The sequence below is a fragment of the Elephas maximus genome, chromosome 25 (assembly GCF_024166365.1).
Source record: "Elephas maximus indicus isolate mEleMax1 chromosome 25, mEleMax1 primary haplotype, whole genome shotgun sequence".
NCBI classification, from domain to species: domain Eukaryota; kingdom Metazoa; phylum Chordata; class Mammalia; order Proboscidea; family Elephantidae; genus Elephas; species Elephas maximus.
Genome location: NC_064843.1, coordinates 39,865,533 through 39,892,810, shown reverse-complemented (window position 1 = coordinate 39,892,810; position 27,278 = coordinate 39,865,533). Strand labels below are relative to the sequence as shown.

The window sequence follows — 27,278 nt, the reverse complement described above, 5'->3', positions numbered from 1 at the left end:
TGGCACAGGACTGGGCAGTGTTTCTTCCTGTTGTACATACAGTCGCTATGAGTTGGAATAGACTCGTCGGCACATAACAACAATAATCTTTACAGAAGTGGACTGTCACATCATTCTTCCTGAGTGGGTGGTGGGTTTGAACCACGGACCTTTCCATTAGCAGCCAACCACTTAATTCCTGCACCATGAAAGACCCTCAATAAAATGATGGTTTGTGATATCTTAAAGCTTGTGTTCTTGAGCAAGCCTTGTTTTCCCTGGAATCCTCAGTTTCCCAACTGTGAAACAGGGATAATCCTGGCCACCACTCAGCGGTTCTATGAGAATTCGAGAGGACGTGTATAAACCCCTAAAAAGATTGGGGTTATTACTGAGTGTAAGTAGCGCAGTGGTTAGGGAAGCACAGCCTGGAGCCCAACTGCCTGGGTTCAAATCCCAGCTCTGCTAGCTCCTGGCTGTGACCTCAGACAAGTTACCACACTGGGCCTTGGTGTCCTCATCTGCCAGTGCTAATTTCACCCACTAAAGAGGCTGCAAGGATGAGAGGAGTTAATACAGGTGTTAAAGTGCTTAGAATAGGGCCCGGCATGTACTAAACCTTCAATAAATGCCAGCTATAAATGTTATGCCAAAGCCTATGCCCCTGGACAGGTCACATTTCCTTTCTAGGGCTCAAGGATAAATGGGGCTTGGGGATGAGTGTTCACTAGCTTAGTGGTTTCAATCTTGGCTGCTCATTAAATTCACCCAGGGAGCTTTGAAAAAATCCCAAGACCCAGGCCCCTCTCTAGAAATTCTGATTTAATTGGTCTGGCATGGGCCTGGGTACCAGAATTCAGAAGATTCTAATACACAGCCAGGGCTAGAAGCCCCTGAGCTACTTGTACTCTTGGCTCAAAGAAGAAAGATTGTATTTTTTTCCTCACAAGGGAATTTCCTCATGGATCTGGGGCTTCAGAACAGCTTTCAGGGTGTTGGTGCAGTATGTTAGCACATGTCAGTGACAACTCTTTAGGGGCCCAAGAAAATATGGCCCAGGCATGTGGTGCGAACACCCTACCCACGGACACGCCTCTGGGGCTGAGAAGGGGCTCCCACCCTCTCTGTCCACCAGGAGGGGAAAACCAGACAAAGCCGAGTTCAGATCCAGCTCGTTGTTGGGGACCCTTCCCATCTTTAAATAGGTCTGTGTCTGAACAGGTGAGGGAATTTCCACAAATCCTCGCTGTTCAGCCACAGAACCCTCCCTCCTCTGGCACACCACAAGGTCGCTGAGGAAATCTGCTCCCTCCCCTTCTCAGAATGCTTCCAGCTTCCATAAGGAGCTAATCTGGGGGAAAAGGCCTGTGATCTTGTTTGTGTTTTGAAAACCCATCCACCAAACTTGCTTCTTGAGGAAATTATTTTTTAAAAAAAGAACAATTGTAATTGGGTGGTTTCTTCCGACTTTTTTATTTATGTTTTTGTTGTTTGTTTTGGTGACAGCTGTCGGGAGCAGGATTTGGAACTCGTTTGGTGTGCTTTTGTTTTGTCTTCTTTCTCTGCTTTTGTTTTGTCTTCTTACTGCCGAAAGAGTAAATACGTAGTTTAAGAACTTATAATGAACAGATCTTACAATCTTATTAATACCAAAACAAAAACCAAACCCACTGCCATCGAGCTGATTCTGACTCATAGCGACCCTATATTAATAAAAATTAAAAAATATATTAATAGGTATTATTTATTGAGCACCTATTTTTTTTTTTTTTACCACTGGGTGGTGCATTGGACTACACACCAGGCTCAGCACTGTATATACATACACCGTCTCCAATCTTACCAGGTTGGCGTTTTCTTCCTCTTTTTACGGAAACAGACGAGGCTCGGAAAGATAAAGCACAGAGATGCTAACATTCGTCAGCCCTTATGTGGCCAGCACATGCCTCTCTGAGCCTCATCCAATAAATGCCGGTCACTGTCTCCTAGTGCACAGGGCTGCTGGGAGGGTGAAAAAGCTGAGGGGCTGGAGAGATGAGCCCAGGGTCAGGACCTGGGAGCTTTCAATAAGCGGTCACTGGCCACCCCATGTCATGCTTTTAGGGACATCCAGACAGCTGGTGTTCTCATAGAAACCCTGGTGGTGTAGTGGTTACGAGCTACAGCTGCTAAACAAAAGGTTGGCAGTTTGAATCCATCATCTGCTCCTTGGAAACCCTATGGAGCAGTTCTCCTCTGCCCTGTAGGGTTGCTATAAGTCAGAATCGACTTGACAGCAAAGAGTTTGGTTTTTGTTTGGTTTGGTGTTCTCATGACTTAACTTATTCAAGTGGTGCCCTGCTTTCTATGTCCTAAAATGTTTCATGGGAGTTAGAAGGCAAGTCATATATTCACAAATGCAAATGTTTGTTCTGTTTGCTGGCACAGAAATTTGGATAATAATTAACAATTTAGAGACTCTCTGTTAGGACCTGCCCACAGGGATAGACTATTCTGGTTCTTCAATTCTTGGAGGCTTTCCCGGCACTGGAAGTGCTTCTGGGCTTAGTATCCCCGTGGGTCTCTTGTAATTATCACTTAACAGATTACCCTCTGTGGGTTTACTCAATAAATCTCCGTTTTCCACCCAAAACTGACCCAAAAGATGACCCCACGTTCAGAGAAACATTCTCCTGCCCCCTTCTTTCAGTTTCTGGGTTTGGCACACATTAGGTGCTGCAGGACTGTTGATGGAAAGAACGGAAACTATGAAATAATACCTGAAGGAGAAGGATCTCTGGATGTAAATAATGTCTGGGTTAAAGATAGGTATGCCTTTGTTTATTCCTGTTAAGCATCTTCTGAGTTTTGTCCAGAGCAGAAATGCTGGCATTGCCTCATTTGATCTTCATCAGCCCTGGGAGAATGCTTATGGTCCCATTTTACAGATGGGGAAGCTAGGACTTGTGGCAGTCACACCACCAGTGGTCTGGTCGGCTTGGATGCTGCTTTCATGCCAGTCCCACTCTGCCACTTCTTCCCCTTCATTTACTTCTATAAATGCTTTCTCTGACATGGGAAGGTTTCTGGATGAGGCCAGCTAGGAAGAGTTAATACAAAGAATGACACTTGCGAGTAAATTTGCTCGAGTGCCAAGATTGGTGGGAAAAGCACCTGGTGCAGGGAAAAGAAAGTGGACTTTGGACTCAGGCCTAGAATCCCATGTTGGCCCCGCCACTCAATGTCTGTCCTCGGTCAGGTCCCTTCACCTCTCTGAACCTTTGTTTCCGGCTCTATGAGAGGAGGACAGTGACCCCTGCCTCCCAGCATTATTAGCAGGATTAAAAAATAATAAGCACGAAGAGTCTAGACAGTATCACATACTTATCATTCATGATGATGATGAAATGATGCTTATTGTTTACAAATGCTCCTTCTTGTAGCCAAGCCCTCTCCTCTTGTGGTATCTGGCCCCTTGGTGAGGATCACACCTGGGCAGACAGTGAGATTCACCTGCGAGTCCCATGGCTTCTTTCCCAGAGATGTCACTCTGAAGTGGTTCAAAAACGGGGATGAGCTTCCAGCCTTCCAGACCAAGGTGGTGCCTCCGGGCAGCAGTGTCTCCTACAACATCTCCAGCAAGACCCAGGTGATGCTGACCAGAGAGGACGTCCACAGTCAGGTCATCTGTGAGGTGGCCCACAGTACCTTGCAGGGCTCTCTTCGTGGGACAGCCAACTTATCTAACATCATTCAAGGTAGATGCCACTCACATCCAGCCCAGACCCTCACCCAGAGCCCAGTCTGCTCCCCCAGGTTTGCTCCAGGGCTTGAACTTCCTGGAATCCAATTCCTAATAGTCCTTCTCAATTACCATAAACCTACAATGTTCAGTCACACTCCTCAACATTTTCACCTACTATTTTCATGACAGCTTCCAGCTGAACACCTTCCATGTGCCAAGCACAGTGTTAGTTCCATTTATTTTACCAACAGCAGTGGCAATTACTAAGCACCAACTACATAGTAAGCACCTATGTGCTTGGTGATTTTATTTATTTTGGTACAGTTATTACATTCTGACTGCATGCAAGGCATTGTGCTGGCTGATTTCACTCATTATTATCCTAATAGGAGCTATCAGTCCTTGAGCGCCTACTGTGTGCCAGGCACTGTACCTAGTGATTTCATTCATTATGCAAAGAGGTTGTATATTGCTTGGGTACCTCCTGCATGTCTTGCATTTTATTCAGTGATTCCCTTGCCATGATTGTGGGAGCTAACCATTATTGAGACGCCCCCACTGTGATCTGTCTGTTCCACAAGTCAGAGCTTCTGCTCTGTGCTGTTTCAGTTCCGCCCACCTTGGAGGTTACCCAACTCCCCATTCGAAGGAACCAGGTGAATGTCACCTGCCAGGTGAAGAAGTTCTACCCCAAGGCCCTAAAGCTGACCTGGTTGGAGAACGGAAATGTGTTCCGGACAGATTCATCCTCGATCCCCACCGAGGACAAGGATGGGACCTATAACCTGAACAGCTGGATCCTGGTGAACTCATCTGCCCACAGGGAGGATGTGGTGCTCACCTGCCAGGTGGTGCATGACGGGCAGCCAGCAGTCACAAAAAACCAGACTCTGAAGTTCACTGCCCCCCAGAAGGACCAGAGCACAGAATCAACCTTTGGTGAGACCTCCACTACACCCTACCTGGCTTGTCTTTAAATTGTATCTTAATTTTATCTTTATTGTTTTAATGTTAAGATAGTCACTCATGGTTGTTGCTGTTAGATGCCATTAAGTTGATTTTGACTCATAGCAACCACGTGCGACAGAGTAGAACTGCCCCACAGTGTTTTCTAGGCTGTAATCTTCATAAGAAAAGATCAATAGGTTTTTCTCCTGCAGAACCTCTCAGTCACACCACCCACCTTTCAGTTAACAACCAAAGCTTAACCTTTATCCCACCAGGGCTCTTTCATTTATGCTTGTTATAGAGTAATTGAACCCAAAACCCAACCCATTGAGTAAATTCTGACTCACAGGGACCCTATAGGAAAGTGTAGAGCTTCTCCACAGTGTTTCCAAGACTGTAAATCTTTACAGAAGCAAATTGCTACACCTTTCTCCCATGGAGCAGCTGGTGGGTTGGAACCTCTGAGCTTTCAGTTAGCAGCTCAGTGCTTAACCACTGCACCATCAGAGCTCCTTCTAGAGTAATCTAGATGCTTGTAAATATAAATCAGATGTATAAAGTTAGCTTCTTCCCAGAAATTTTACACCCCAAGATCACCCACCACTGTTAGAGTTTGGTATGTATCTTTATAGAGATTTTTACATGAATACGTATTAAAGAAAGAAGGAAAGACAAAGAGAAGGAGGCAGGGAAGGAAGCAGGGGGATTAACCTGTTCAAAGTGTCCTGACCTTGCTTTCCTCACCTAACAATCGCGACTTTCCCAGGTGCATATGAGCCCACAGCCCTCCTCGTCGTTTTTTCTAACCTCTGCCTCGTCTCCCTCAGAGCTTTGCAAGCCTATCTCAGGGCTCATTCAGACAGTGCACTGGATAGGAGCTGCATTTAGGAAGTTTACAGCTTATACAGTTAATGCTGCAGAGAGTGTTCTTGTACATATATCTCTCATGTGTGACTATTCCTGTGGAATGAATTCCCAAAGAAGCATTTCTGGTCAAAGGGCGTGCCTATTTAAGACAATGACAACACTGCATTTTGTCTCCTAAAAGGGTTCTATTGATTCAATCCCTTGGAAGACTAAGAAGCTGTCAGTGTATCCTTTTCTCTCCCCGTCCAACCTGTTATCAGTGTATTTCCTTTCTTCAAAATGGCTGCACCCAGTGGTGTTTCAGTGCCCTGCGGAATGTTCATATTTAAATAGAAGAATATATTCATGAGCACCCAGAAAAGAATGAAAAATAACAGTGTGGAGGGATTGCTTACTGTGACGTTTAATGTTATGTGTCAACTTGATTAGGTTATGATTCTCAGTGGTTTGGCAGACATTGTGGACTGATGGCTTTTCCATAACGTAATATAATGTAATCACCTCCATGATGTGATCTGATGTGATCAGCTGATCAGTGGTAAGAGGAGTTTCCTTGGAGGTGTGGATTGCATCTAATACATACAGACATTCTGGCAAAGCTCACTAGCTTGCTCTCTTTGACTCCAACATCCGTCTTGTCATCATCTGACTTTTGGTTCTTGGGACTTGAGCCAACAGACTGCCATCTAGCCTACAGATTTGGGGATTCTCTAGCTCTCGCAGCCCCATGAGCCAGCAGCCTGCTGTCTGACATGCTGATGTTGACTTCCTCAGCCCCTGCAATCACATGAGTCAGGAGAAACCTCTAGCCTGATGCCTGACCCATGAATTTGGGATTTTTCAGCCTCCAACTGCACGAGCCATTTCCTTGAATTAATTAAGACACCTACCTAAAATGAATAAGGGAGACCAAAGAATAATTAATGCCTTTGAATTACAGTGTTGTCAAACAATATCGAATATACCATGGAATGCCAGAAGAATGAACGAATCTGTCTTGGAAGATGTACAGCCAGAATGCTCCTTAGATGTGAGGATGGCAAGACTTCTTCTCATGTACTTTGGACAGGTTACCAGGAGGGCTCTGTCCCTGGAGAAGGACATCATGCTTGCTAAAGTAGAGCATCAGCAAAAAAGAGGAAGACCCTCAATGAGATGGATTGACACAGTGGCCACAACAATGGGCTCAAGAATAACAACGATTGTGAGGATGGTGCAGGACTGGGTAGTGCTTTATTCTGTTTCACATAGGGTCGCTATGAGTCAGAACCAACTCAATGGCATCTAATAACAACAACAACTACAATGGGGCTGATTGGACCCCATGGTTGTAGAGGCCCAGTGGAGGCACTTAATCAACAAAGAAAAGGTGGGTGTAGTTACCATAATGGACAGTAGGCTCAAAGCAGTAATCAGAATAGGCTGACTCATATGAACTTATGCCATTGGCTACTTAGTCATTGTATCCCTAAGAGTGCAAGAGATGGGAAATCTACTAAATATTTACTGGACATGTACAAGCAGAAGAATTTTAGGTCAAGCAAATGGCAGCCTAAGTTGAGTCACCAGACTAGAGTCACTGTCTCTCAACCAGTTCCCAGACTTCAGCCAGTTTGCAGACCCAGAACACCTTGAATGAAGTGGAGGCTGGGTCTCCTTGAGGAAGGACCCCATTACACTGCCAAAAATGTATACTGTTGCTCTTTCTCCCAGCCTTCCCCAAAGGGATCTACAGCCTTTTATGAGAGTGACAGTTCATTGAGGAAAAGGAAATAATCAGAATTTTCAGGGATTTTTGAACACTGGATATGAACTGGCACTAATTCTGGGATACCCAAAATGTCACTGTGGCCCCGCAGTCAGACTGGGGGGCAGTGTATGGAGGTCAGGTTATTTATGGAGAGTTAGCTCAGGTGTGTCTCACTGTGGGCCCAGTGGGTCACCAAATCCATCCTATAGTCATTTCTCCAGTTCCAGAATGTATAACTGGAATAGATATACTCAACAAATGCCAGAATTCCCACCCTCACTGAATCCCTGACATGTGGAATAAGGATTATTATGGAAGGAAAGGCCACTTGGAAACTGTTAGAACTGCCCCCTACTCAGGGAAGTAGTAGACCAAAAGCAATACTGCATTCTTGGAAGGACTACAGAGGTTACTGCCACCGTTAAGGACTTGAAGGATTCAAGGGTGGAGATTCCTACAGTATCCCCATTCATCTTGTCTATTTGGCCTGTGCAAAAAACAGATGAATTTTGGAGAATGACAGTGGATTATCAACAACTTAACTAGGTGGTGACTCCAATTGCAGCTGCTGTTACAGATTTGGTTTCACTGCTTGAGCAAATTAATATACTTTCTGGTACCTGGTGTACAGCTATTGATCTGGATAATGCCTTTTTCTTGATTCTGGTTTTGAAAGATCACCAGAAACAGTTTGCCTTTAGCTGGCAATACACCTTCATTGTCTTACCTTAAAGTATATCAACTTGCCAACCGTATGTCATAATTTAGTCTGCAGGGAACTTGATTGACTTTCCCTTCCGGCAGACATCACACTGGTCCCTTACATTGATGACATTAGGCAGATTGGACCCAGTAAGAAAGAAGCATCAATGAGTCTAGACTTATTGGCAAGACATTAGTGTGCTAAAGGGTGGGAAGTTAACCTGACAAAAATTCAAGTCCCTTCCACATCAGTGAAATTTCTAGAGGTCCAGTGGTGTGAGGCATGTCAAGATATTCCTTCTAAAATGAAGGATAAGTTGTTTCATCTTGCCTATCCTACAACTAAACAGGAGGGACGACACTTGATGGGCCTCTTTGAGTTTTGGAAGTAACATATCCCTCATTTGGATATACTACTCTGGCCTATTTGTCAAGCGACTCAAAGAGCTGCTAGTTTTGAGTGGAGCCCAGAACAAGAGAAGGCTCTGCAATAGGTTCAAACTGCCATGCAAGCTGCTGTGCCACTTGGCCCTTGTGATCTGGCTGATTCAATGATTCTTGAAGTGTCGGTGACAGATAGAGGTGCTATTTGGAGTCTTCGGCAGGCCCCTGTTGGTGAATCACAGCACAGACCCTTAGGATTTTGGAGCAAAGCTCTGCTATCCTCAGCAGATAACTACTCTCCTTTCAAGAAACAGCTTTTGTCTTGTTACTTGGCCTTAGTAGAGACTGCATGGTTACCACGGGCCAATAAGTCACTATGTGGCCTGAGCTACCCATCATGAACTGGGTGTTGTTTGACCCACAGAGTCATAAAGTCAGACATGCACAGCAGCACTCCATCATTAAATGGAAGTGGTTTATACGAGATTGGGCTTGAGCAGGACCTGAAGGCACAAGTAAATTACATGAGGAAGTGGCCCAAATGCTCATGGTCTCCACCCCTGACACATTAACTTCCCTCTCCCAGTCTGCACCTATGGCCTAATGGGGAGTTCCTTATGATCAGCTGCCTGAGGAAGAGAAAACTTGTGCCTTGGTTACAGATGGTTCTATGTGACATGCCAGCACCACTTGAAATTGGACAGCCTCAGCACTGTAGCCCCTTTCTGGGACTCCCTGAAGGATAGTGATGAAGGGAAATCCTCCCAATGGGCAGAACTATGAGCAGTACACCGGGTTGTTCACTTTGCTTGGAAGGAGAAATGGCCGGATGTGCAATTCTATACTGAGTCATGGGCTGTGGCCAATGGTTTGGCTAGATGGCCAGGGACTGGGAAGGAACATGATTGGAAAATTGGTGATGAGGAGGTATGGGGAAGAGGTATGTGGATAGGCCTCTCTGAATTGGTCAAAGGAGTGAAGATACTTAGATCTCATGTGAATGCTCACCAAAGAGAGACCTTGGCAGAGGAGGATTTTAACATTCAAGTACTGAGCAAGACAAGTTTGGTGGAAACCAGTCATTCTCTTTCCCTAACCACTTCTGTCATTGCCCGAATGTGCTCAAAAGGTAAGTGGCCATGGTGTCGGGGATGGAGATAATGCATGGCTTCAGCCACATGGACTTCTACTCACCAAGGCTGACTTGGCTACAGCCATTGCTCAGTATCCAATCTGCCAATCTCGACATGGCACTATTCCTCAAGGTGATCAGCTAGCAACCTGGTGGCCAGCTGATTGCATTGGACTGCTTCCATCATGGAAAAGGCAGAGTTTTGTTCTTACTGAAATAGACACTCAATCTGAATATGGATTTGCCTTTCCTGCACACTATGCTTCTGCCAAAACTACCATTCATGGACTTATAGAATTCCTCACCCGTTGTCATGGTATCCCACACACCATTGCCTCGGATGAAGGGACTCACTTCACAGTAAATGAAGTGCAACAATGGGCCCATGCTCATGTAATTCACTGATCTTATTATGTTCACCATCATGCTGAAGCAGCTGGCTTTATAGAATGATGAAATGACCTTCTAAAGACACAATTACAGTGCCTGCTAGGTGGCAATACCTTGCAGAGTTGGGGCAATGTTCTCCAGGAGACTAGATTAAAGTCTTAATACATAAAAAGTAAGACTTTAAGAAAAGGTGGAATAGCTCATTGGGCCAATTTTCTGAAGATAGCAAGTGCGAGTACTGGAACAACTTTCTGAAGACTTTGGAGGGTGAAAACAAGCAGGCAGGAACTGCAGAGGAATCAACTTTGAATGAAAGGAGCAGTAGCGACTGTGTTTCCCGTTGGTACAGCTTTTTGCTAAGCATCAGCCCAAATCAATGTCCACCAGTCAACTGTAACGTGGATAGAAGCTTGCAGTCTTGTGGAGTGAAGAGTTAGAGGATAGCATTTTGGTGACCACGGCCCCTGGAGGACAGGGGAATTCCAGAAAGGAGAAATCAGAGAAGAGCAGCCCCAATTCTGTGTATTAATTCAGCCAAATGAACTATCTAAAAAACTATTTAGCCAAAACTAACTGTCTCAAAAAAATCAAATCTCTTCATAGCAGTATAACTCAAGGTCTCTACAATATCTCATTTACAAAGTCCAGGATACAATCCAAATTTATGCATATGATGAAAGGGAAAATGTAAGCAATTCTCAACATAAAAAGCAATCAGTGGAAATTAACCTGAGATGATCCAAATGTATGTATCAGCAGACAAGGATTTTGATTCAGCTATTAAATCTATGATCGATAACTAATTTAAAATATTTTTAAGTGAATTAACAGGTAGGTAATGTCATCAAATAAATAAAAATTACTTTAAAAAGACCAAAAGGAAATCATAAAATAACGTCCCAGATCCCAGTGCCATCGAATCGAAGGATATATGAAATAAAAAATTTATTGGCTGTCCTTAAGAGCAGATTGGAAATGATGGAAGAATTACTAGGGGTAATGTACTCCCCAGATGGTGCAAACAGTTAATATGTGCAGCTGCTAACTGAAAGGTTGGAGGTGAGTCCACCCAGAGGTACTTCAGAAGAAAGGTCTGGCTATCTACTTCTGAAAAACCAGCAACTGAAAACTCTATGGAGCACAGTTCTATTATGACACAGATATGATCACTGTGAGTCAGAATGTCTCGACAGCAACTGGTACTAAAATAGATTAATAGAAATTACCTGATCTGAAAAGCAGAGAGGAAAAAGATTAAAAGCAAGAATATAGGTGCTTGTGGGAAGGAGGAGAGACAAGTTGAGGTATAAAAGCTATTTGAAGAAATGGCTAAAATTCCACAAATTTTGCAAATGAAATTGATCTATAAATGCAAGAAGCTCATTGAACTCCAGCACAACTTATGTATGTCATAAACTCTTGAAAATGAGAGATTAAGAGAATATCTTTAAGCAGCCACACAGATACACAAAGAAATGACATAGAAGAAAACAATAGAAATAACACATGACTTCCCATTGGAAAAAAGAGGGCATAAGACAATGGAAGCCCTGGTGGTATAGTGGTTAAGAGCGATGGCTGCTAACCGAAAGGTCAGCAGTTCAAATCCACCAGGTGCTCCTTTGTTAACCCTATGGGGCAGTTCTACTCTGTCCTGTAGGGTCACTATGAGTTGGAATCGACTCGACAGCAATGGGGTCAATGGGAAGACAATAAAAAAGAGCATAAAATTGCTAAAGGAGGAAAAAAAACTATAAATGTTGAATTCTATATCCAATTAAAATTATTTGTATAATGAAGGCAAAAAAACAAAAAAACGGGGGGTAATTAAAACAGAAAGCTTATCATGTACACTAGGAGAAAAGCTAAAGGAACTTATTAGGACTGAGAAAAATGCATATTTCAGTTTACCTGTGGTCTCCTTTCTTGCTTCAGCCACCACCCGGTTGGTCTGGAGTTCTACAGATGGGAAACTAGCACTCAGGGAGTAATACGGGATGTTGCTGAAGGTGTCTTGCCATTAGACCAGGTGATTGTCCTAAGCTAATCAGAGTAAATCTGAATCCTTGAATCCAGCCAATACAGCAAATCTGTGCCACTTAGAACAAGATTCCCTTCTGTGTGTCTGTATCTCTGAAACCATCTCTTATAAGGATACCAGTCATTGGATTTAGGACCCACCCAAAACCAGTAGGACCTAATATTAACTTGATTACATCCAGAAAGACTTTTTCTAAATGAGATCACATTCACAAGTACTGGGAGTTAGGAATTCACCATATATTTTGAGAGGGACAAAATTTATCCACAACATGAGTGATCCAGTTTCAGATTTGCATTTCAGAATCTGCTTTCCAGATCACTTTCAGCCCAATTCCAATAGGTCAGTTTCTCTGGGAAACAGACTCCAAAATGAGTGTAAGAATGCAGGAAGCTCACTGGGGAGTGCCATCAAGATCAATATACACGAAGGGGTATAGGAAGCAGAACTGGGGGTGAAAAATATTGAAGTATATAACTGAAGCACAATTGCAGGTGAACAACAAAAGACTCATTCACTCCAACAGAGGGCTGTAGAGCTAGGATGGACTTTTAGAGTCGTTTCGAATTGAGGGAATACACCACAGTTCAGCCAGTCATTGGATTCAGTTGCCCCCTAGAAGGAGACGTGACCTTAGGCAATGTAGCTGTCCTCAGTTGAGATAAAGTTCCAGAGAGTGACTCAGCTGAGGATTGTGGCCTCCAACACCCGAGCAGTAACAAATAGGGAGGTGTCCCCACTCCTTTCTTAAGGAGGTACCACCACTATCTTATTTATTCAGAAAAATATTTTAATATTTCTATTCATTTAATATTAAAAACAAAAACTGCTTCTCATAAAAACACAAAGAAAGCAAAGGCATGCTTTCCCATATCCATCTTTCTGTGTCCAACAGAGTTGAAGTGGTATCTGCCCTGGGGGCAGGTGGACTAGATCATATGTGAGGCCCCTCCCAGGCATGAAAGTCCCATTGTTTGACTTACCAGGGTGATTCCAGGCAGCAGGTTTCATTAGGTCAGGCTGCCCTGAGAGCCCCTCCGCTCCTTGGTGCAAAGCCTTGAAACTCTCTCTGAAGGAAACCTGTCCTCACTCCCTTGCCTACAATGTTGACATAATTCCCATGACCCTGAGATGGTGGATTTGTCTTGGCTCCAAAAACAGGATCTCCAGACCACAGTATGGACTGCCCTAGATTGAATCCCATTCATCTCGTGACCCTCTCTAAACTCTCTAAGCCTTAGTTTCCTCACCAGACTAGGGGTAATACTGCCCCCACAGCGTTGTGAGGATCAAGAAAGTAGGTGAAGGGTTACACTTGTATGCCACTGAGTACACATTCTCCCCACCTATTCCCTCAAGGAGGACTATCCTGGCTGCTGAGAAGATAAGTGAGAATGAGGACAGACAGGACGCAAGTTCAAAGGCTTCAGAGCATCAGTGGGCATAGGGAGCCTCAGAGAGAGTAAGTGGGAGCCCTGGGATTGGACTCTTGTGTACCTCCTCTAATGGCTTCTCCTGCCTGTTAACTTCTAGTCCCAGTGCTGTTGACTCCATTCCTCCTCCTTGGAGGTCTCCTTCTAGGCTTCAAGGCCCTGCTGGTGGTTTGTGTCTCCGCCATCTATGTCTACAGGAAGCAGAGGGCCTGACTGTAAGTTGTGGGAGAAGCTCAGGCTTCGGGGGGGGGGGGGGGGCGGCACAGGCCAATGTCTGTCCCCAGAAGGGCAAGGTCTGCAAGGAGGACCAGCCCAGAAGGTCCCAGTTGTAACAGTGTTAGGCTCCACCTGGAGTTAAGAGAAGTGAAACCCTCTCTACTCCCCTCAGGAGTCTCCTGGAACTCTCTAAGAAGTTCTCAGCTGCCAGGAAGCATGTGGAGACCTGCAGGAGGTGGGTTAGGCCAAGCGTTTTCAAAGGGTATCCTCAGGGTCCTAGAGGTTCCATGAATGAAATGGCAAGGGGTGCTGAGTGAGGGGCAACTGAGCGAGTGGTTCCCTTGGAGACCATCTCCAGGTTACTTGAATACTGGGGCTCCATGCTGGCAAAAGAAATCCACATTTTAGAGTAATGTTGAGAACCTCTAGATCACCTGCTATGAGGGGTCCAACTGATATACCACATGGCTGAGTGGACAGGACTGGGGATGGGAGTGAGGACTCAGGGAGAAAGATGAAGATGGCTGGAAACTATCCTGGGAGCTTCCTATTCCCTCACAACACAACTATCATCCCAGGAGGAGAGCAGCCTCCGGGACACAGTAGGCACTCAGGAAACATGTCTCAATAATGAGCAGATAATTAAAAGTACAACTGTGTCCCCACAGCTACTTGCTCCGCAGACTGCCCAGCCTGAGACAAGGTGCTACACGGAAGCTTCCACAGACTCTGTTCCATGTGCCTCTGAGCTCTGGACACCTGCCTGCCCATACTCTCCTGCTGTTCCTTCCTACAGTCCTTGGTGCCCCAATGACAGGTCTTAGGAACTGGTTCTGAGGACTGACTCACTCCGGTTCCCTAGAATATGAGAAAAAGTCAAGTTTCCTAAACATATCAAGTTATGTGTCATTTGCTGCTGTGCGATGAGGCCATAAACCACATACTGAAGTCTGCTCTCAAGAATTCTTCTCAGCTTCTGGATTTCTGCCCACCCTTGACTTCCCAGCCTTGCCTTCTGAACATAAATAGATCCCTAATCCTGTTTAAAAAAGAAAAATTATTCTCTTCTCCCTCTTTGCCCAAGTGTCCTACTCCTCAAACCCAAAAGAAATCTCCCCTCCCCTCTCTGTGACGGGAGTACTAGTTCTTATATCATCCTGTACCCTCCCCTACCCTGTTGCCCAAGGTGCACATGTTATGAGTGTTCCAAAAGTTTTTATACCCATACTTTATTCGGCCTTCAAACTGCTTGTATCCAGAGATAGACTTACAAACGGTTAACAATTGGCTCTCCAAAAGGAAAAGAAAAAAAGCCTAATTTGTGGCGTTTTCCAATTTCTGTGGTGTAAATATTCCCACCAAGGCCAATTTCAAGCCACTAACAGTTTAGCAACCAGATTGAAAAATTCCCGAAAATTTAGCAATCAGCTTTCATGAGCCAGTACAAGCCCAGTCCAGCACACCCCTGAGTTATATCCATCCTCTGTATACCTCACCTCCATCACTACTCCCTCACCCCCGCCACCATCATCTCTTCTTGGATCATGCTACCCCTAACTGGCTTCTCTATTTCAGTTTTACTGCTTCAGGAAACCACAATGATTCCTTGAAACACGAGTCAGGTTATATCATTCCCCTGTTTCTTCTCAGACATATCTACCTGGGTCACTCCCTCCCTTTTCTAAGTCTCTGCTTAAATGTCACCTTATTAAAGGTACCTTATATAAACCCTGGAAACCCTGCTGGCATAGTGGTTATAGGCTTCAAGGCCCTGCTGGTGGTTTGTGTCTCTGCCATCTATGTCTACAGGAAGCAGAGGGCCTGACTGTAAGTTGTGGGAGAAGCTCAGGCTTCGGGGAGCGGGGGAGGGCCACGGCTGCTAACCAAGAGGTTGGCAGTTCAAATCCACCAGGTGCTCCTTTGAAACTCTATGGTGCAGTTCTACTCTGTCCTATAGGGTCGCTATAAGTCAGAATCGCTATGTCCTATGAGTCGCTAAGAGTCAGAATCGACTCAACGGCACTGGGTTTGTTTTTTGTTTTTTTTCTGTAAACCACTCTATGTAAAATATCAATACCCCCCCTCACCCGGAATTTCAATTCCTCTTAACCTGGTTAATTTTTTTGTCATAGTACTCTTACCCTCTGACATACTAAATATGAGCAGTCTTCACTTTGCATGGTAGCTGTGGGATCATAAAAATGAGCATGCAAATTGAGACTATGGAAACTGATGTTTATAGTCACTGGGAAAATAGTGCTTGCTTAATGAGCTTTCAATTTTTTTTGTCAAAACATTAAAAACATTCTTACTGTCAGCTATAAATGCCTAAAAAAGCAAAATAAAACCCATTGGTATCAAGTCGATTCTGATTTATGGAAACCCCATGTGTTACACAGTAGAGCTGCTTCATAAAACTTGGCTGTAATCTTTATAGAAGCAGCTCTCTGGGCCTTTCTTCCACAGAGTCACTGGGTGTGTTTAAGCAGCCAACCTTTAGGTTAGCAGACAATCACAAACCACTTGCTCCATCAGATATGCCTACCTAAACCAGATATAGAGAAATGAAAAAAATAGTAAAAAGAATATTTATTTAGTACATCATAATCTAAAATTTAGGTGACTACATTATATCAGATCTTGTTACAGAGGTGATTACATCACTACATAGCTGCCAACCTAATCATAACTAACAAACCATCGGGAATCATGGCCCAGCCAAGTTGACCCAGAACCGTAACCATCAGAGGAGGCAACAGAACTCCATGCTTTGCTGCCTGAGCATAAAATGGGTAAGATTCACAAATCCTTCACCAACAGACTTTAAAAGAAGTGACCTGAATGTTCACTGACCACGATGAGCATTTGTTATTTGTGTAGTGATTTGTGAACTGAAGAGCCAGCAGTGAAGTTTATACTTTATGCAATTACATTGAACTCATCATGTAGTGAATTGAAACCATGTTGTTGGGAGACTGGTATTATTTAACTAAACTCTTCTCTTCAAACTTCATGCATATCAGCACCATGTCAAGGAAGAACTTCCTGTATTTAATTGTTTGTTGTCTGTCTTCCTCAAACAGGATGTAAATTCTTACAGGGAAGGTATCCTCAGTGGCAAAATAGTGACTGTCGTATAAAAAGCTCTTCAATATTTTGTTTAATAAATAAATAAATGAAATTTTGTGCAAGAAATTGGTTGATATTAGATGTTGGATATCAAAATAAAATTATTTTCAATTCAATCACCTGGTTCTTAACTTCTAAAGCTCTTTCTTTAAAGATTGTTCTCTCTACTTTAAGTTTAAAAAAATTCCATCAAAAATTCAACATTCTTCAGAAAGTAAGGAAGTGCTCAAACAACAACATAACAATAACAAAAAAAAAAACCCCACATTGACACAACAACCAAATAAAGAGTTCCCAATCACTAAAACTGGAATAATTTGAGTAACAAAATAAATACAGTACTATTGAATTACATCCCAAATACGTAATAAATATTCATGAGTTCATACTGATGTAAGTGATTGAATAAATTGATAAATTTGTGAAAAGAGACAAATATCTCATCCAAATATCTAGAATCATTTATGTAGATACTCCACCCTAAAGGAGAACCATAAATCCCCATGCCTTAAGTGTGGACTGTGCTTGCCCTTCCAAAGAGTACAAAATGGGGGGAGGGGTGTGACTTTACAATGGAAAAACCTGATAAACACTGCCACATTCAGGTGATCAAAGTCCACATCAACAGTTCTAAATCGCGGTTATAGTAGGTAATCTAAATATGATGTGATGAAAATAGCACTTTACCTCTTGGGAGAAGAAGATGTGAATGTAGATCATGAACTCAGTTTTGGATACCTGAAGCACAGAAATGAAGATATCAAGAAGGTTGTAGGATATATGGGTCTACATGACGGGCTCAAGATTACATAACTACTAAGAGGTAGGTTCAAGATTTGAACCTAAATTGTATCTGGTTCCAAAGACAATGTTCTTGGCCATTATGCCACTAAGAATACCACCCTCCAAAGTCCTTAGAGTCTAAGCGAAAGTGAGGACGTGCGAGGAAGGGTAGAATGATGGAAGTTGGAGGAAAATTTCTGCCCAGTTCTTGGCAGGAGCCTTGGATGGACCTCCCAGTGTGGGTTTCACCACCCTAGAAAAATGGAAAAAGATGCTGATATCACAAGGGGAGGGGAATCTTGTCATCTCATCAAGGGTGCTCACTCCCTGCTCTGGCTTTTCCTCTTGTTCTAACACCTAGCTTTGACATACAGTCTATCCCTTAGATGGAGGTGGTAGGGACCAGTTACAGCAACCAGTGCCTGGCTATGGATGGTTGGACATAAAAGGGTCACCAACTGAGTATCTTCATGTGTTGGTTAATTTGGTTGCACTGTGGTGGCTTTCTGTGATACTGAAACTTTTGCCACCGGTATTTTAAATACCAGCAGTTATCCATGGTGACAGGTTTCAGCTGAGCTTCCAGACTAAAACAGACTAAGAAGGACCAGGCAGTCTACTTCTGAAAAAAGTAGCCAATGAAACCTTAAGAATACCAGCAGAACATTGTCTCATACAGTGCAGGAAGATGAGAACCTGAGGTTGGGAGGCATTCAAAATATGACTGGGGAAGAACTGCCTCCTCAAAGTAGAGTCAACTTTAACGATGTGTGTGGATGGAGCCAAGCTTTTGGGACCTTCATCTGCTAACGTGGCATGACTCAAAATGAGAAGAAACAACTGCAAATATCCATTAATAACAGGAATGTATGAAGTATGAATCTAGGAAAATTGGAAATCATCAAAAATGAAATGGAATGCATAAATATCAATATCCTAGGCATTAGTGAGCTGAAATGGGTGGGTATTGGCTATTTTGAATCTGACAATCATATGGTCTACTATGCCGAGAATGACAAATTGAAGAGGAATGGCATTGCATTCACTATCAAAAAGAACATTTCAAGATCTGCCCTGAAGTACAACGCTGTCAGTAATAGGATAATGTCCATATGCCTACAAGGAAGACTAGTTAATACAACTATTACTCAAATTTAGGCACCAACCACAAAGGCCAAAGATGAAGAAATGAAGACTTTTACCAACTTCAGCAGTTTGAATTTGATGAAACATGCAATCAAGATGCATTAATAATTACCAGAAATTGGAATGCAAAAGTTGGAAGCAAAGATGAAGAAAGAGTAGTTGAAAAATATGGCTTTGGTGATAGAAATGGCGCCAGAAGTTGCATAATAGAATTTTGCAAGACCAATGACTTGTTAATTGCAAATACCTTTTTTCAACAACAGGAATGGCGGCTATACACGTGGACCTTACCAGATAGAATAAACAGGAATTAGATCAACTACATCTGCGGAAAGAGACAATGGAAAACTCAATATCAACAGAACAAGGCCAGGAGATGACTGAAGCAGACCATCATTGCTCTTATGCAAGTTCAAGTTGAAGCTGAAGAAAGAACAAGTCCAGAAGTGCCAAAATATGACCTTGAGTATGTCCCACCTGAATTTAGAGACCCTCTCAAGAATAGATTTGACACATTGAACACTAATGACCAAAGACCAGACGAGTTGTGGAATGACATCAAGGACATCATACATGAAGAAAGCAAGAGGTCATTAAAAAGGAAACAGGGAGGTGGAGCCAAGATGGCGGAATAGACAGATGCTTCCTTTGAGCCCTCTTTACAATAAAGACCTGAAAAAACAAGTGAAATGAGTATATTTGTGACAAGCTGGGAGCCCTGAGCATCAAAGGCAAGCTTGGACAATGAGCTGAGGGGCAGGGGGAGGAAGAGGCTGTTCAGAAGTGGAGAGGAGTTACCGGACCTGAATTGCGGGGAGCCCTCAGGCACCATTTCCAGAGCAGTGGCGGTGGCAGTGGCAGGCTGGTCCTAGCATTCGGCCTCAGTTTCCTCAGGGAGAAGTAGCCAGCCACACGGCCCACTCACACCTCAGGAACCTAAGGAGAATGGCGCTCTCGGCAAAAGCTAAGTACTTGTGTATATTTTACCACGCCCCCCCACCCGCAAACCAGCTTCAGCGGCTGAATCTCTACTCCTGAGATAGACCCTGGTGAGCACCTGGAGCCGTCCTCCCAGCCTTGGGGAAGGAAAAAATTTGCAAATGGGGGGAAAAGATAATTTGCTAGCTCCATTAACTGGGGGAGCTCAGGACGGAAGCGGCTCCTGTCCAGGCATAAACCATCTGTGGACCTTGAGCACCTTTCCCTTCTGCATGGACCTGTGTGGGCCTATTTCGGGAGAATAGGCCCTTGTTAACAAACTCCAACCATTTCAGCAGAGCAGTGGAGAGGTGGGTATTTGATGTTTGACATTGCTTTGCCTATTAAACAAGGTCCTCACCTACCCACATCAGGGACCAAAGGACTGGTAGCTCCACTCAGGTCACCCAGCCACCCGCAACAGAGGTCCAAAGATAACTGGTACCTCCCAGTCCTTACAATGAAAAATTTGGGTGCCCATAGTCCCTCTGCAGAACCCACCCACCAGCAAGCTCTAGGGAACAGAGACACTTTTTCCTCAGAGACACTTGGGGGTCGGTTCTCAGCCCCCTGCCTTGTTCAGAGCGTGACCCCCTGCTGCAATCAGATACGGGTCTATACGCCAATCACCCCTGCTCCTCTAAGACTGTAGGACAGAGCCTGTACCACACACTTGATGATCAGTTACCTGAAACCTGAGCTGAATTCATACAAGAAAACTGAATGGACTCCTAGACTGATACTAGCCATCTGGGGACAGGACCCCAGAGCTCCAAAGGTGAAAATAATCAAGCTAGCTCACTCAAGCGACCCATAGGGGTATACCAAAACAAAACAAAGCAAGCAGCTAAGACACAGTAAGCAAGCATAAACTAATACAGTAACTTATAGATGGCTCAGAGACAACAGTCAATATCAAGTCACATAAAGAAACAGACCATGATCACCTCAATAGTCTCTCGAAACAAAGAATCCAGGGATCATCCAGATGAAAGTGCATTCCTGTAATTACCAGATGCAGAATACAAAAGTTTAATATACTGAACCCTTCAAGAAATCAGGAAGGAAATGAGGCAATACACAGAACGAGCCAAGAAACACACAGATAAAGCAACTGAAGAAATTAGAAAGATTATTCAGGAACATAATGAAAACTTTAATAAGCTGGAAAAATCCACAGACAGACAGCAATCAGAAATTCAGAAGATGAACAATAAAATTACAGAATTAGATAACTCAATAGAAAGAGGGGCAGAATTGAGCAAGTAGAAGCTAGAATTTCTGAACCTGAAGATAAATCACTTGGCACTAATATATTTGAGGAAAAATCAGATAAAAGAATTAAAAAAAAATGAAGAAACCTTAAGAATCATGTGGGACTCTCTCAAGAGAAATAACCAAGTGATTGGAGTACCAGAACAGGGAGGGATAGCGGAAAATACAGAGAAAATTGTTGAAGACTTGTTGGCAGAAAATTTCCCTGATACTGTGAAAGATGAGAAGATATCTACCCAAGATGCTCATCGAACTCCACATATGTAGATGTTAAAAGAAAGTCACCAAGACATATTATAATCAAGCTTGCCAAAACCAAAGATAAAGAGAGAATTATAAGAGCAGCGAGGGATAAATGAGAAGTTACCTATAAAGGAGAGTCAATAAGAATAAGCTCGGACTACTCGGCAGAAACCATGCAGGCAAGAAGGCAATGGGATGATATATTTAAAAAATTGAAGGAAAATAATTGCCTGCCAAGAGTCAATCATATCCATCAAAACTGTCTCTTAAATATGAAGGTGAAATTAAGACATTTCCAGATAAACACAAGTTGAGGGAATTTGTAAAAACCAAACCCAAACTACAAGAAATACTAAAGGGAGTTCTTTGGTTGGAAAATCAATAATATCAGGTATCGACCCAAGACTAGAACACTGGGCAGAGCAACCAGAAGTCAACCCAAACAGGGAAATCCAAAAAACAAAGCAAGATTAAAAAAAAAAAAAAAAAAAAAAAGCCCAACACACGGTAATGGCAATGTTATTATATAAAAGAAGACAACATTAAAATAATAAAGAGGGACTAAGAAATGTAATCATACACCTTCCATATGGAGAGGAAGATACGATGATACAGAGAAAGAAAACACAATCAAAAATGTAAGAAAAAATAATGTGCCCCAAACTCCTGCAGCAACTGAGCTGCATCTCTGTGGAGACCTCTTCCCCCGCAGCCACATCCCACATACTAAAAAGAGAGTGCTGAACATCGTAAAAGATTTTGGGGTCAAATGTGTTGATCACTGTCATGGATTGAATTATGTCCCCCCCAAAATGTGTGTATCATCTTGTTTAGGCTATGATTCCCAGTATTCTGTTTGTCCTCCATTTTGTGATTGTAATTTTATGTTAAAAAGGATTTGGGTAGGATTGTAATACCGCCCTTAGCCAGGTCACATCCCTGATCCTGATGTAAAGGGAGTTTCCCTGGGGTGTAGCTTGTGCCACCTTTTCTCTCTCAAGAGATAAAAAGGAAAGAGAAGCAAGCAGAGAGTTGGGGATCTCATACCACCAAGAAAGCAGCACCAGGAGCAGAGAGTGTCCTTTGGACATGGGGTCCCTGTGCCTGAGAAGCTCCTTGACCAGGGGAAGATTGAGGACAAGGACCTTCCTCCAGTGCTGACAGAGAAAGAAAGCCTTCCCCTGGAGCCAGTGCTCCTGAATTTGGACTTGTAACCTACTAGACTGTGAGAAAATAAATTTCCCCTTGCTAAAGCAAAAAAAAAAAAAAGACAGGAAAGGGAGGTGGAGCCAAGATGGCAGAGCAGTCAGATGCTTCCGGTGGTCTCTCTTACAACAAAGACCCAAAACAACAAGTGAATCAATTATATATATGACAAGCTAGGAACCCTGAACATCAAAGGAAAAGTTAAGAAATCAGACTGAGTGACAGGGGAAAGGAGAGATGGTGCAGAAGCAGCAAGGAGTTGCCAGACCTGACTTCACGGGAGTGCCTCAGCCCCGATCCCCAGGCATGACCATGGCGGGGCTGGCAGTAGCGTTTGGGACATGGCTGCTTCATCAAAAGAAGGTGAGGGGCTGAGCCAGCACACATAATCTACACGTCTCCAGAATCTGAGATGAAACAGTTCTTGCAGCACAAAGTAAGTGATTTTGTCTAATTTACTGCTTGGATCTAGTAGTTCCTCCTTTTGAAAGAACTCTCTCCCATCTATTTGATCCCTCCTCCCTCTGCACCAGCTGGCTTCGGTGACACTTGATTTCCCTGGGTCTGAGATAGGTTCTGCTGTATTCCCTGAGCCAGTCTCCCAGCCTTGGAGAAGAAACAAATTAACGAACGGGGGAAAAATAATCTGCCAGCTCCCCTAATCTGGAGACTTAGAGCAAAAGCAGCTCCTGTCCAGGCACAAGCAGTCCACAGCCTTTGAATGGACACAGGTGGCCCCTTTACAGCAGATAGGATCTGGCTGTTATATTGCAAGGGCGAGTGTGCTGGAGGTCTGGCTGTAACTGTTTCAGCTGTGCAGCAGAGAGGAGGGGTTTTGACATTTCATACTGCTCTGCCTAGTAAATGGTGTGCTCACATACCCACAGCAGGGGTCTGAGGACTGGTGGCTCCGCCCACCCTACCCAGCCACCCATGACAGGGGTCCAAGGATAAGTGATGCCTCCCAGTCCTTACAATTAAAAGTACTGGGTCCCTATGGTATGGCTGGACAGCCCACCCACCAGTGTGCTGTAGAGAACAGGGATGCACCTTCCTCACAGACACTCAGGGGAAGGTTGTCAGCTCCCTGCCTTCCTCAGAGTGTGACCCTCTGCTGCAACCAGAAACCTGCACATGCACCAATCACCACTACTCCTCTAAGATCGTAGATGAGAGCCTGTACCACACACTAGGTGACTGACCACCTGGACACCTGAGCTGAATCTATACAAGAACAGTGAATGGGCACCTAGGCTCATACACCTGGTAACAATTCTAGCCATCTGGTGATAGGACATTAGTGCTCCAAAGGCTCCAATAATCAAGTTAGCTCACTCTAGTAGCCTATTTGGGTATATTAAAACAAAACAAAGCAAGAACCTAGGACACAGTGAGCAAACATAAAATAAATTAATACTATAACTTATAGATGCCTCAGAGACAACAGTAGATATCAAATCACACAAAGAAGCAGACCATGATCACTTCAACAAAATCCCATAACAAAGAATCCAGGAATCTTCTGAATGAAGATGTTTTCCCGGAATTACTAGACAAAGAATGCAAAAGGTTAATACAGAGAAGTGTTCAAGACATCAGCAAGGAGATCGGGCAAAATGCAAAACAAACCAAGAAGCACACAGATAAAGCAGTTGAGGAAATTAAGAAGGATATTCAAGAACATAATGGAAAATTTAATAGGCTGCAAGAATCCATAGAGAGGCAGCAATCAGAAATTCAGAAGGTTAACAATAAAATTTCAGAATTACCCAACTCAGTAGAAAGTCAGCGGAGCAGAATTGAGGAAATGGAAATCAGAATAAGCAAGACTGAAGATAAAACACTTGGCAACAATGTATTCAAAGAAAAATCAGAGAAAAGAATTAAAAAAAATGAAGAAACCCTTAGAATCATGTGGACTCTATCAAGAGAAATAACCTATGAGTGATTGGGGTACCAAAATAGGGAATGATAACAGAAAATACAGAGAGAATTTTTAAAGATTTGTCAGCAAAAACTTCCCTGATATCATGAAAGATGAGAAGATATCTATCCAAGATGCTCATCAAACCCCATACAAGGTAGATCCCAAAAGAAAGTCACCAGGACGTATTATAATCAAAATTGCCAAAACCAAAGATAAAGAGAAAATTTTAAGAGCAGCCAGAGATAAACGAAAAGTCACCTACAAAGGAGAGTCAATAAGAACAAGCTCGGACTACTCAGCAGAAACCAAGAAGACAATGGGATGACATATATAAAGCACTGAAGGAAAAAAATTGCCATCCAAGAACCTTACATCCAGCAAAACTGTCTCTCAAATATGAAGGTGAAATTAGGACATTTCCAGATAAACAGAAGTTTAGGGAATTTGCAAAAACCAAACCAAACTGCAAGAAAAACTAAATGGAATTCTCTGGCTAGAAAACCAATAATATCAGCTATCAACCCAAGACTAGAACACAGGACAGAGCAACCAGATATCAACCCGGATAGACAAATCACAACAATAAATCAAGATAAATAAATGCTCAAAACAGGGAAACAGCGATGTCCTTATGTAAAAGATTACAACATTAAATCGATAAAGAAAAAAGGACTACATAAAGTAGTCATAGATCTTTCATATGGAGAGGAAATCAAGGCAATTATAGGGAGTTAAAAGTTAGGTTTAAACTTAGAAAAATAGGGATAAATAATAAGGTAACAAAAAGACACTAACAATCTTACACATCAAAATGAAATACAAGAAAAACATAAAGACTCAGCAAAAACAAAATCAACAACAATGAAAAAGAGGAACGCACAATTTGCAAAGAAAAACTGCTCAGCACAAAAAAAGTAAAGGGAAAAAAGAAACTGTCAACAACGCAAAAAAAATACATCACAATGACAGCACTAAACTCATACCTACCCATAGTCACGCCGAATGTAGATGGACTAAATGCACCGATAATGAAACAGAGAGTGGCAGAAAGGATAAAAAAAAAAACATGATCCATCTATATGCTGCCTACAAGAGACACACCTTAGACTTAAAGACACAGACAAACTAAAACTCAAAGGATGGAAAAAATATATCAAGCAAGCAATGAAAAAAGAGCAGGAGTGGCAATATTAATTTCTGACAAAACAGACTGGACTATAAGATAGGCAATGATACTGGTGAGATGTGAGCTTCTCGGCCCAAGAAGACACTTGAGATTATGTGAGCAACTCCTGTCTGGTGGAGAGATGAGAAGGAAATGGGGAACAGGAGCTGGCTGAATGGACGCAGAATACAGGGTGCAGAGGAGAAGTGTGCTGTCTCATTAGGAGGAGAGCAACTAGGAGTACATAGCAAGGTGTGTATAACTTTTTGTATGAGAGACTGACTTGATTTATAAACTTTCACCTAAAGCACATAAATAAATAAACAAACAGGAAGGAAAGACCAAAACAGATGTAAGAAGAGACTCTGAAATTTGCTGTTCAATGTACAGTAGCTAAAACGAATGGAGAAACGATAAAGTAAAAGAGCTGAACAGAAGATTTCAAAGGGCGGCTCGAGAAGACAAAGCATAATAATGAATGTGCAAAGGCCTGGAGTTAGAAAACCAAAAGGGAAGAACACGCTCAGCATTTCTCAAGCTGCAAGAACTGAAGAGAAAATTCAAGCCCTGAGTTGCAATAATGAAGGATTCTATGGGCAAGGTGATCTAACTGAATGTGGGTATTACCAAACAATATCACTAATATCACCTGCAAGTAAAATTTTGCTGAAGATCATTCAAAAGCTGCTGCAGCAGTGCACTGACAGAGAACTGCCAGAAATTCAAACCGGATTCAGAAGAGGCCGTGGTGATGACAAATGGATCCTGGGTGAAAGCAGAGAAAGATGTTTACCTGTGTTTTACTGACTATGCAAAGGCATTCAACTGTGTGGATCATAACAAATTATGGATAACATTTCAAAAAGTGGGAATTCCAGAACACTTAAGCCAGAATAATAAGGTCTCAGGGGAAGAGGAAAACCTGTCATGTCTCGGATTTCCCCACTGGTTTGGTCCCTTCTCATCACAAACATACAGTCAGCCTCTAGGAAGGAGGCAGGGGCCTGGAGCAGAGGAGAAACTAAGTCACAGACAGCAGCGCCTGGCGATGGGCCCACAGAAGTGAAGAGCGCACGGTTGAGAGGCTCTGGACACCACGGTGTGAGCTGGACATGATCGTTCAGAAGTGGGAAGAGGAGGCACATTCCTGGTGTGGCCACTTCTCCGGCCATCCACTCTCCCCACAGCTGGCCCCAGACTGGTGGACAGACGTGAGAGGCACCCCTGCTCCTAGCTGTGTTTCTGGGTGTGTTGCTCTCCCTGCAGGATGATCACCCCTAGTCCCCTGCTCGCCTCCCCTCCTCCTTCCCCCAGGCTTCCCCCATCCTCTGAAACAGAAAACACAAGTCCCTCCCAGGGTCTAACTCCTTGCTCAGCCAAAGCTCCTTCCTCTGCAAGAAGGAGAAAGGAGGCGCTCCCTGCACTCTGGGCAGGGACTGGCTGCAAATCCAGGGGCCCTCAGTACACACTGACTCAGGCTCACTGTAACCACTGATGCCACTGGAGTGGGGAAAACAGGACTCCCATCCCCTGAGACCTCCACCAAAACGCCGCACTGGCCCTGTGGAGCTCTCCTCCTGACTCCAGCTGTGTAGCTTTTCTGAGCCCAGATGCTGGGCAGGTACAAGAGGCTGAACGCACCTTCCACCGTTGCAAGGTGCTGGGGCAGAAGCCTTCACCCAGTCCATGTCCCGGGGCTCCTGGATCAGGACAGGCACCAGCGTTCCTGAGATGGCACGTAGGGCCCAGGGCACAGAGCCTGGGCACTAAAGGGGTTGGCAGCAACTCTCCAAAAATCATTGTTTCTTGGAACTTTCAGCTCGGTAACCTCTTAGATGGTGTCTGGTTTCTATTTCACAA

The 27,278-nt window shown here is 43.5% G+C and overlaps 1 protein-coding gene and 1 long non-coding RNA gene across 12 annotated transcripts in view; one reads left to right on the top strand and one right to left on the bottom strand.

The window, feature by feature from the left end:
* LOC126067441 (signal-regulatory protein beta-1-like) overlaps positions 1-27,278 on the top strand; it is a 173,451-nt gene that overhangs the window by 94,436 nt on the left and 51,737 nt on the right. For 3 of the 8 annotated variants that reach the window (XM_049869304.1, XM_049869308.1, XM_049869311.1), the window contains 4 exons: positions 3,402-3,716; positions 4,313-4,642; positions 13,451-13,565; positions 14,235-16,776. The exons of 3 other annotated variants lie outside the window; for them this stretch is intronic. In XM_049869304.1, the coding sequence (XP_049725261.1) occupies positions 3,402-3,716; positions 4,313-4,642; positions 13,451-13,563 (758 nt within the window). In that variant the 3' untranslated portion in view covers positions 13,564-13,565; positions 14,235-16,776. Of the gene's footprint in view, positions 1-3,401; positions 3,717-4,312; positions 4,643-13,276; positions 13,341-13,450; positions 13,566-13,738; positions 13,802-14,234; positions 16,777-27,278 lie in introns of those variants that run through there. 2 more of the 8 variants (XR_007515401.1, XM_049869314.1) reach the window with 2 other exon arrangements.
* On the bottom strand, positions 1,446-27,251 carry LOC126067447 (uncharacterized). Of its 4 annotated transcripts, XR_007515403.1 has the most exons (5): positions 27,060-27,251; positions 26,068-26,183; positions 17,383-17,433; positions 3,343-3,613; positions 1,446-1,563 (listed from the first exon to the last, which is right to left on the bottom strand). It is a non-coding gene; the product is annotated as an uncharacterized LOC126067447 (long non-coding RNA). The 4 variants fall into 4 exon arrangements; XR_007515405.1 differs by lacking the exon at positions 3,343-3,613; XR_007515404.1 differs by lacking the exon at positions 26,068-26,183.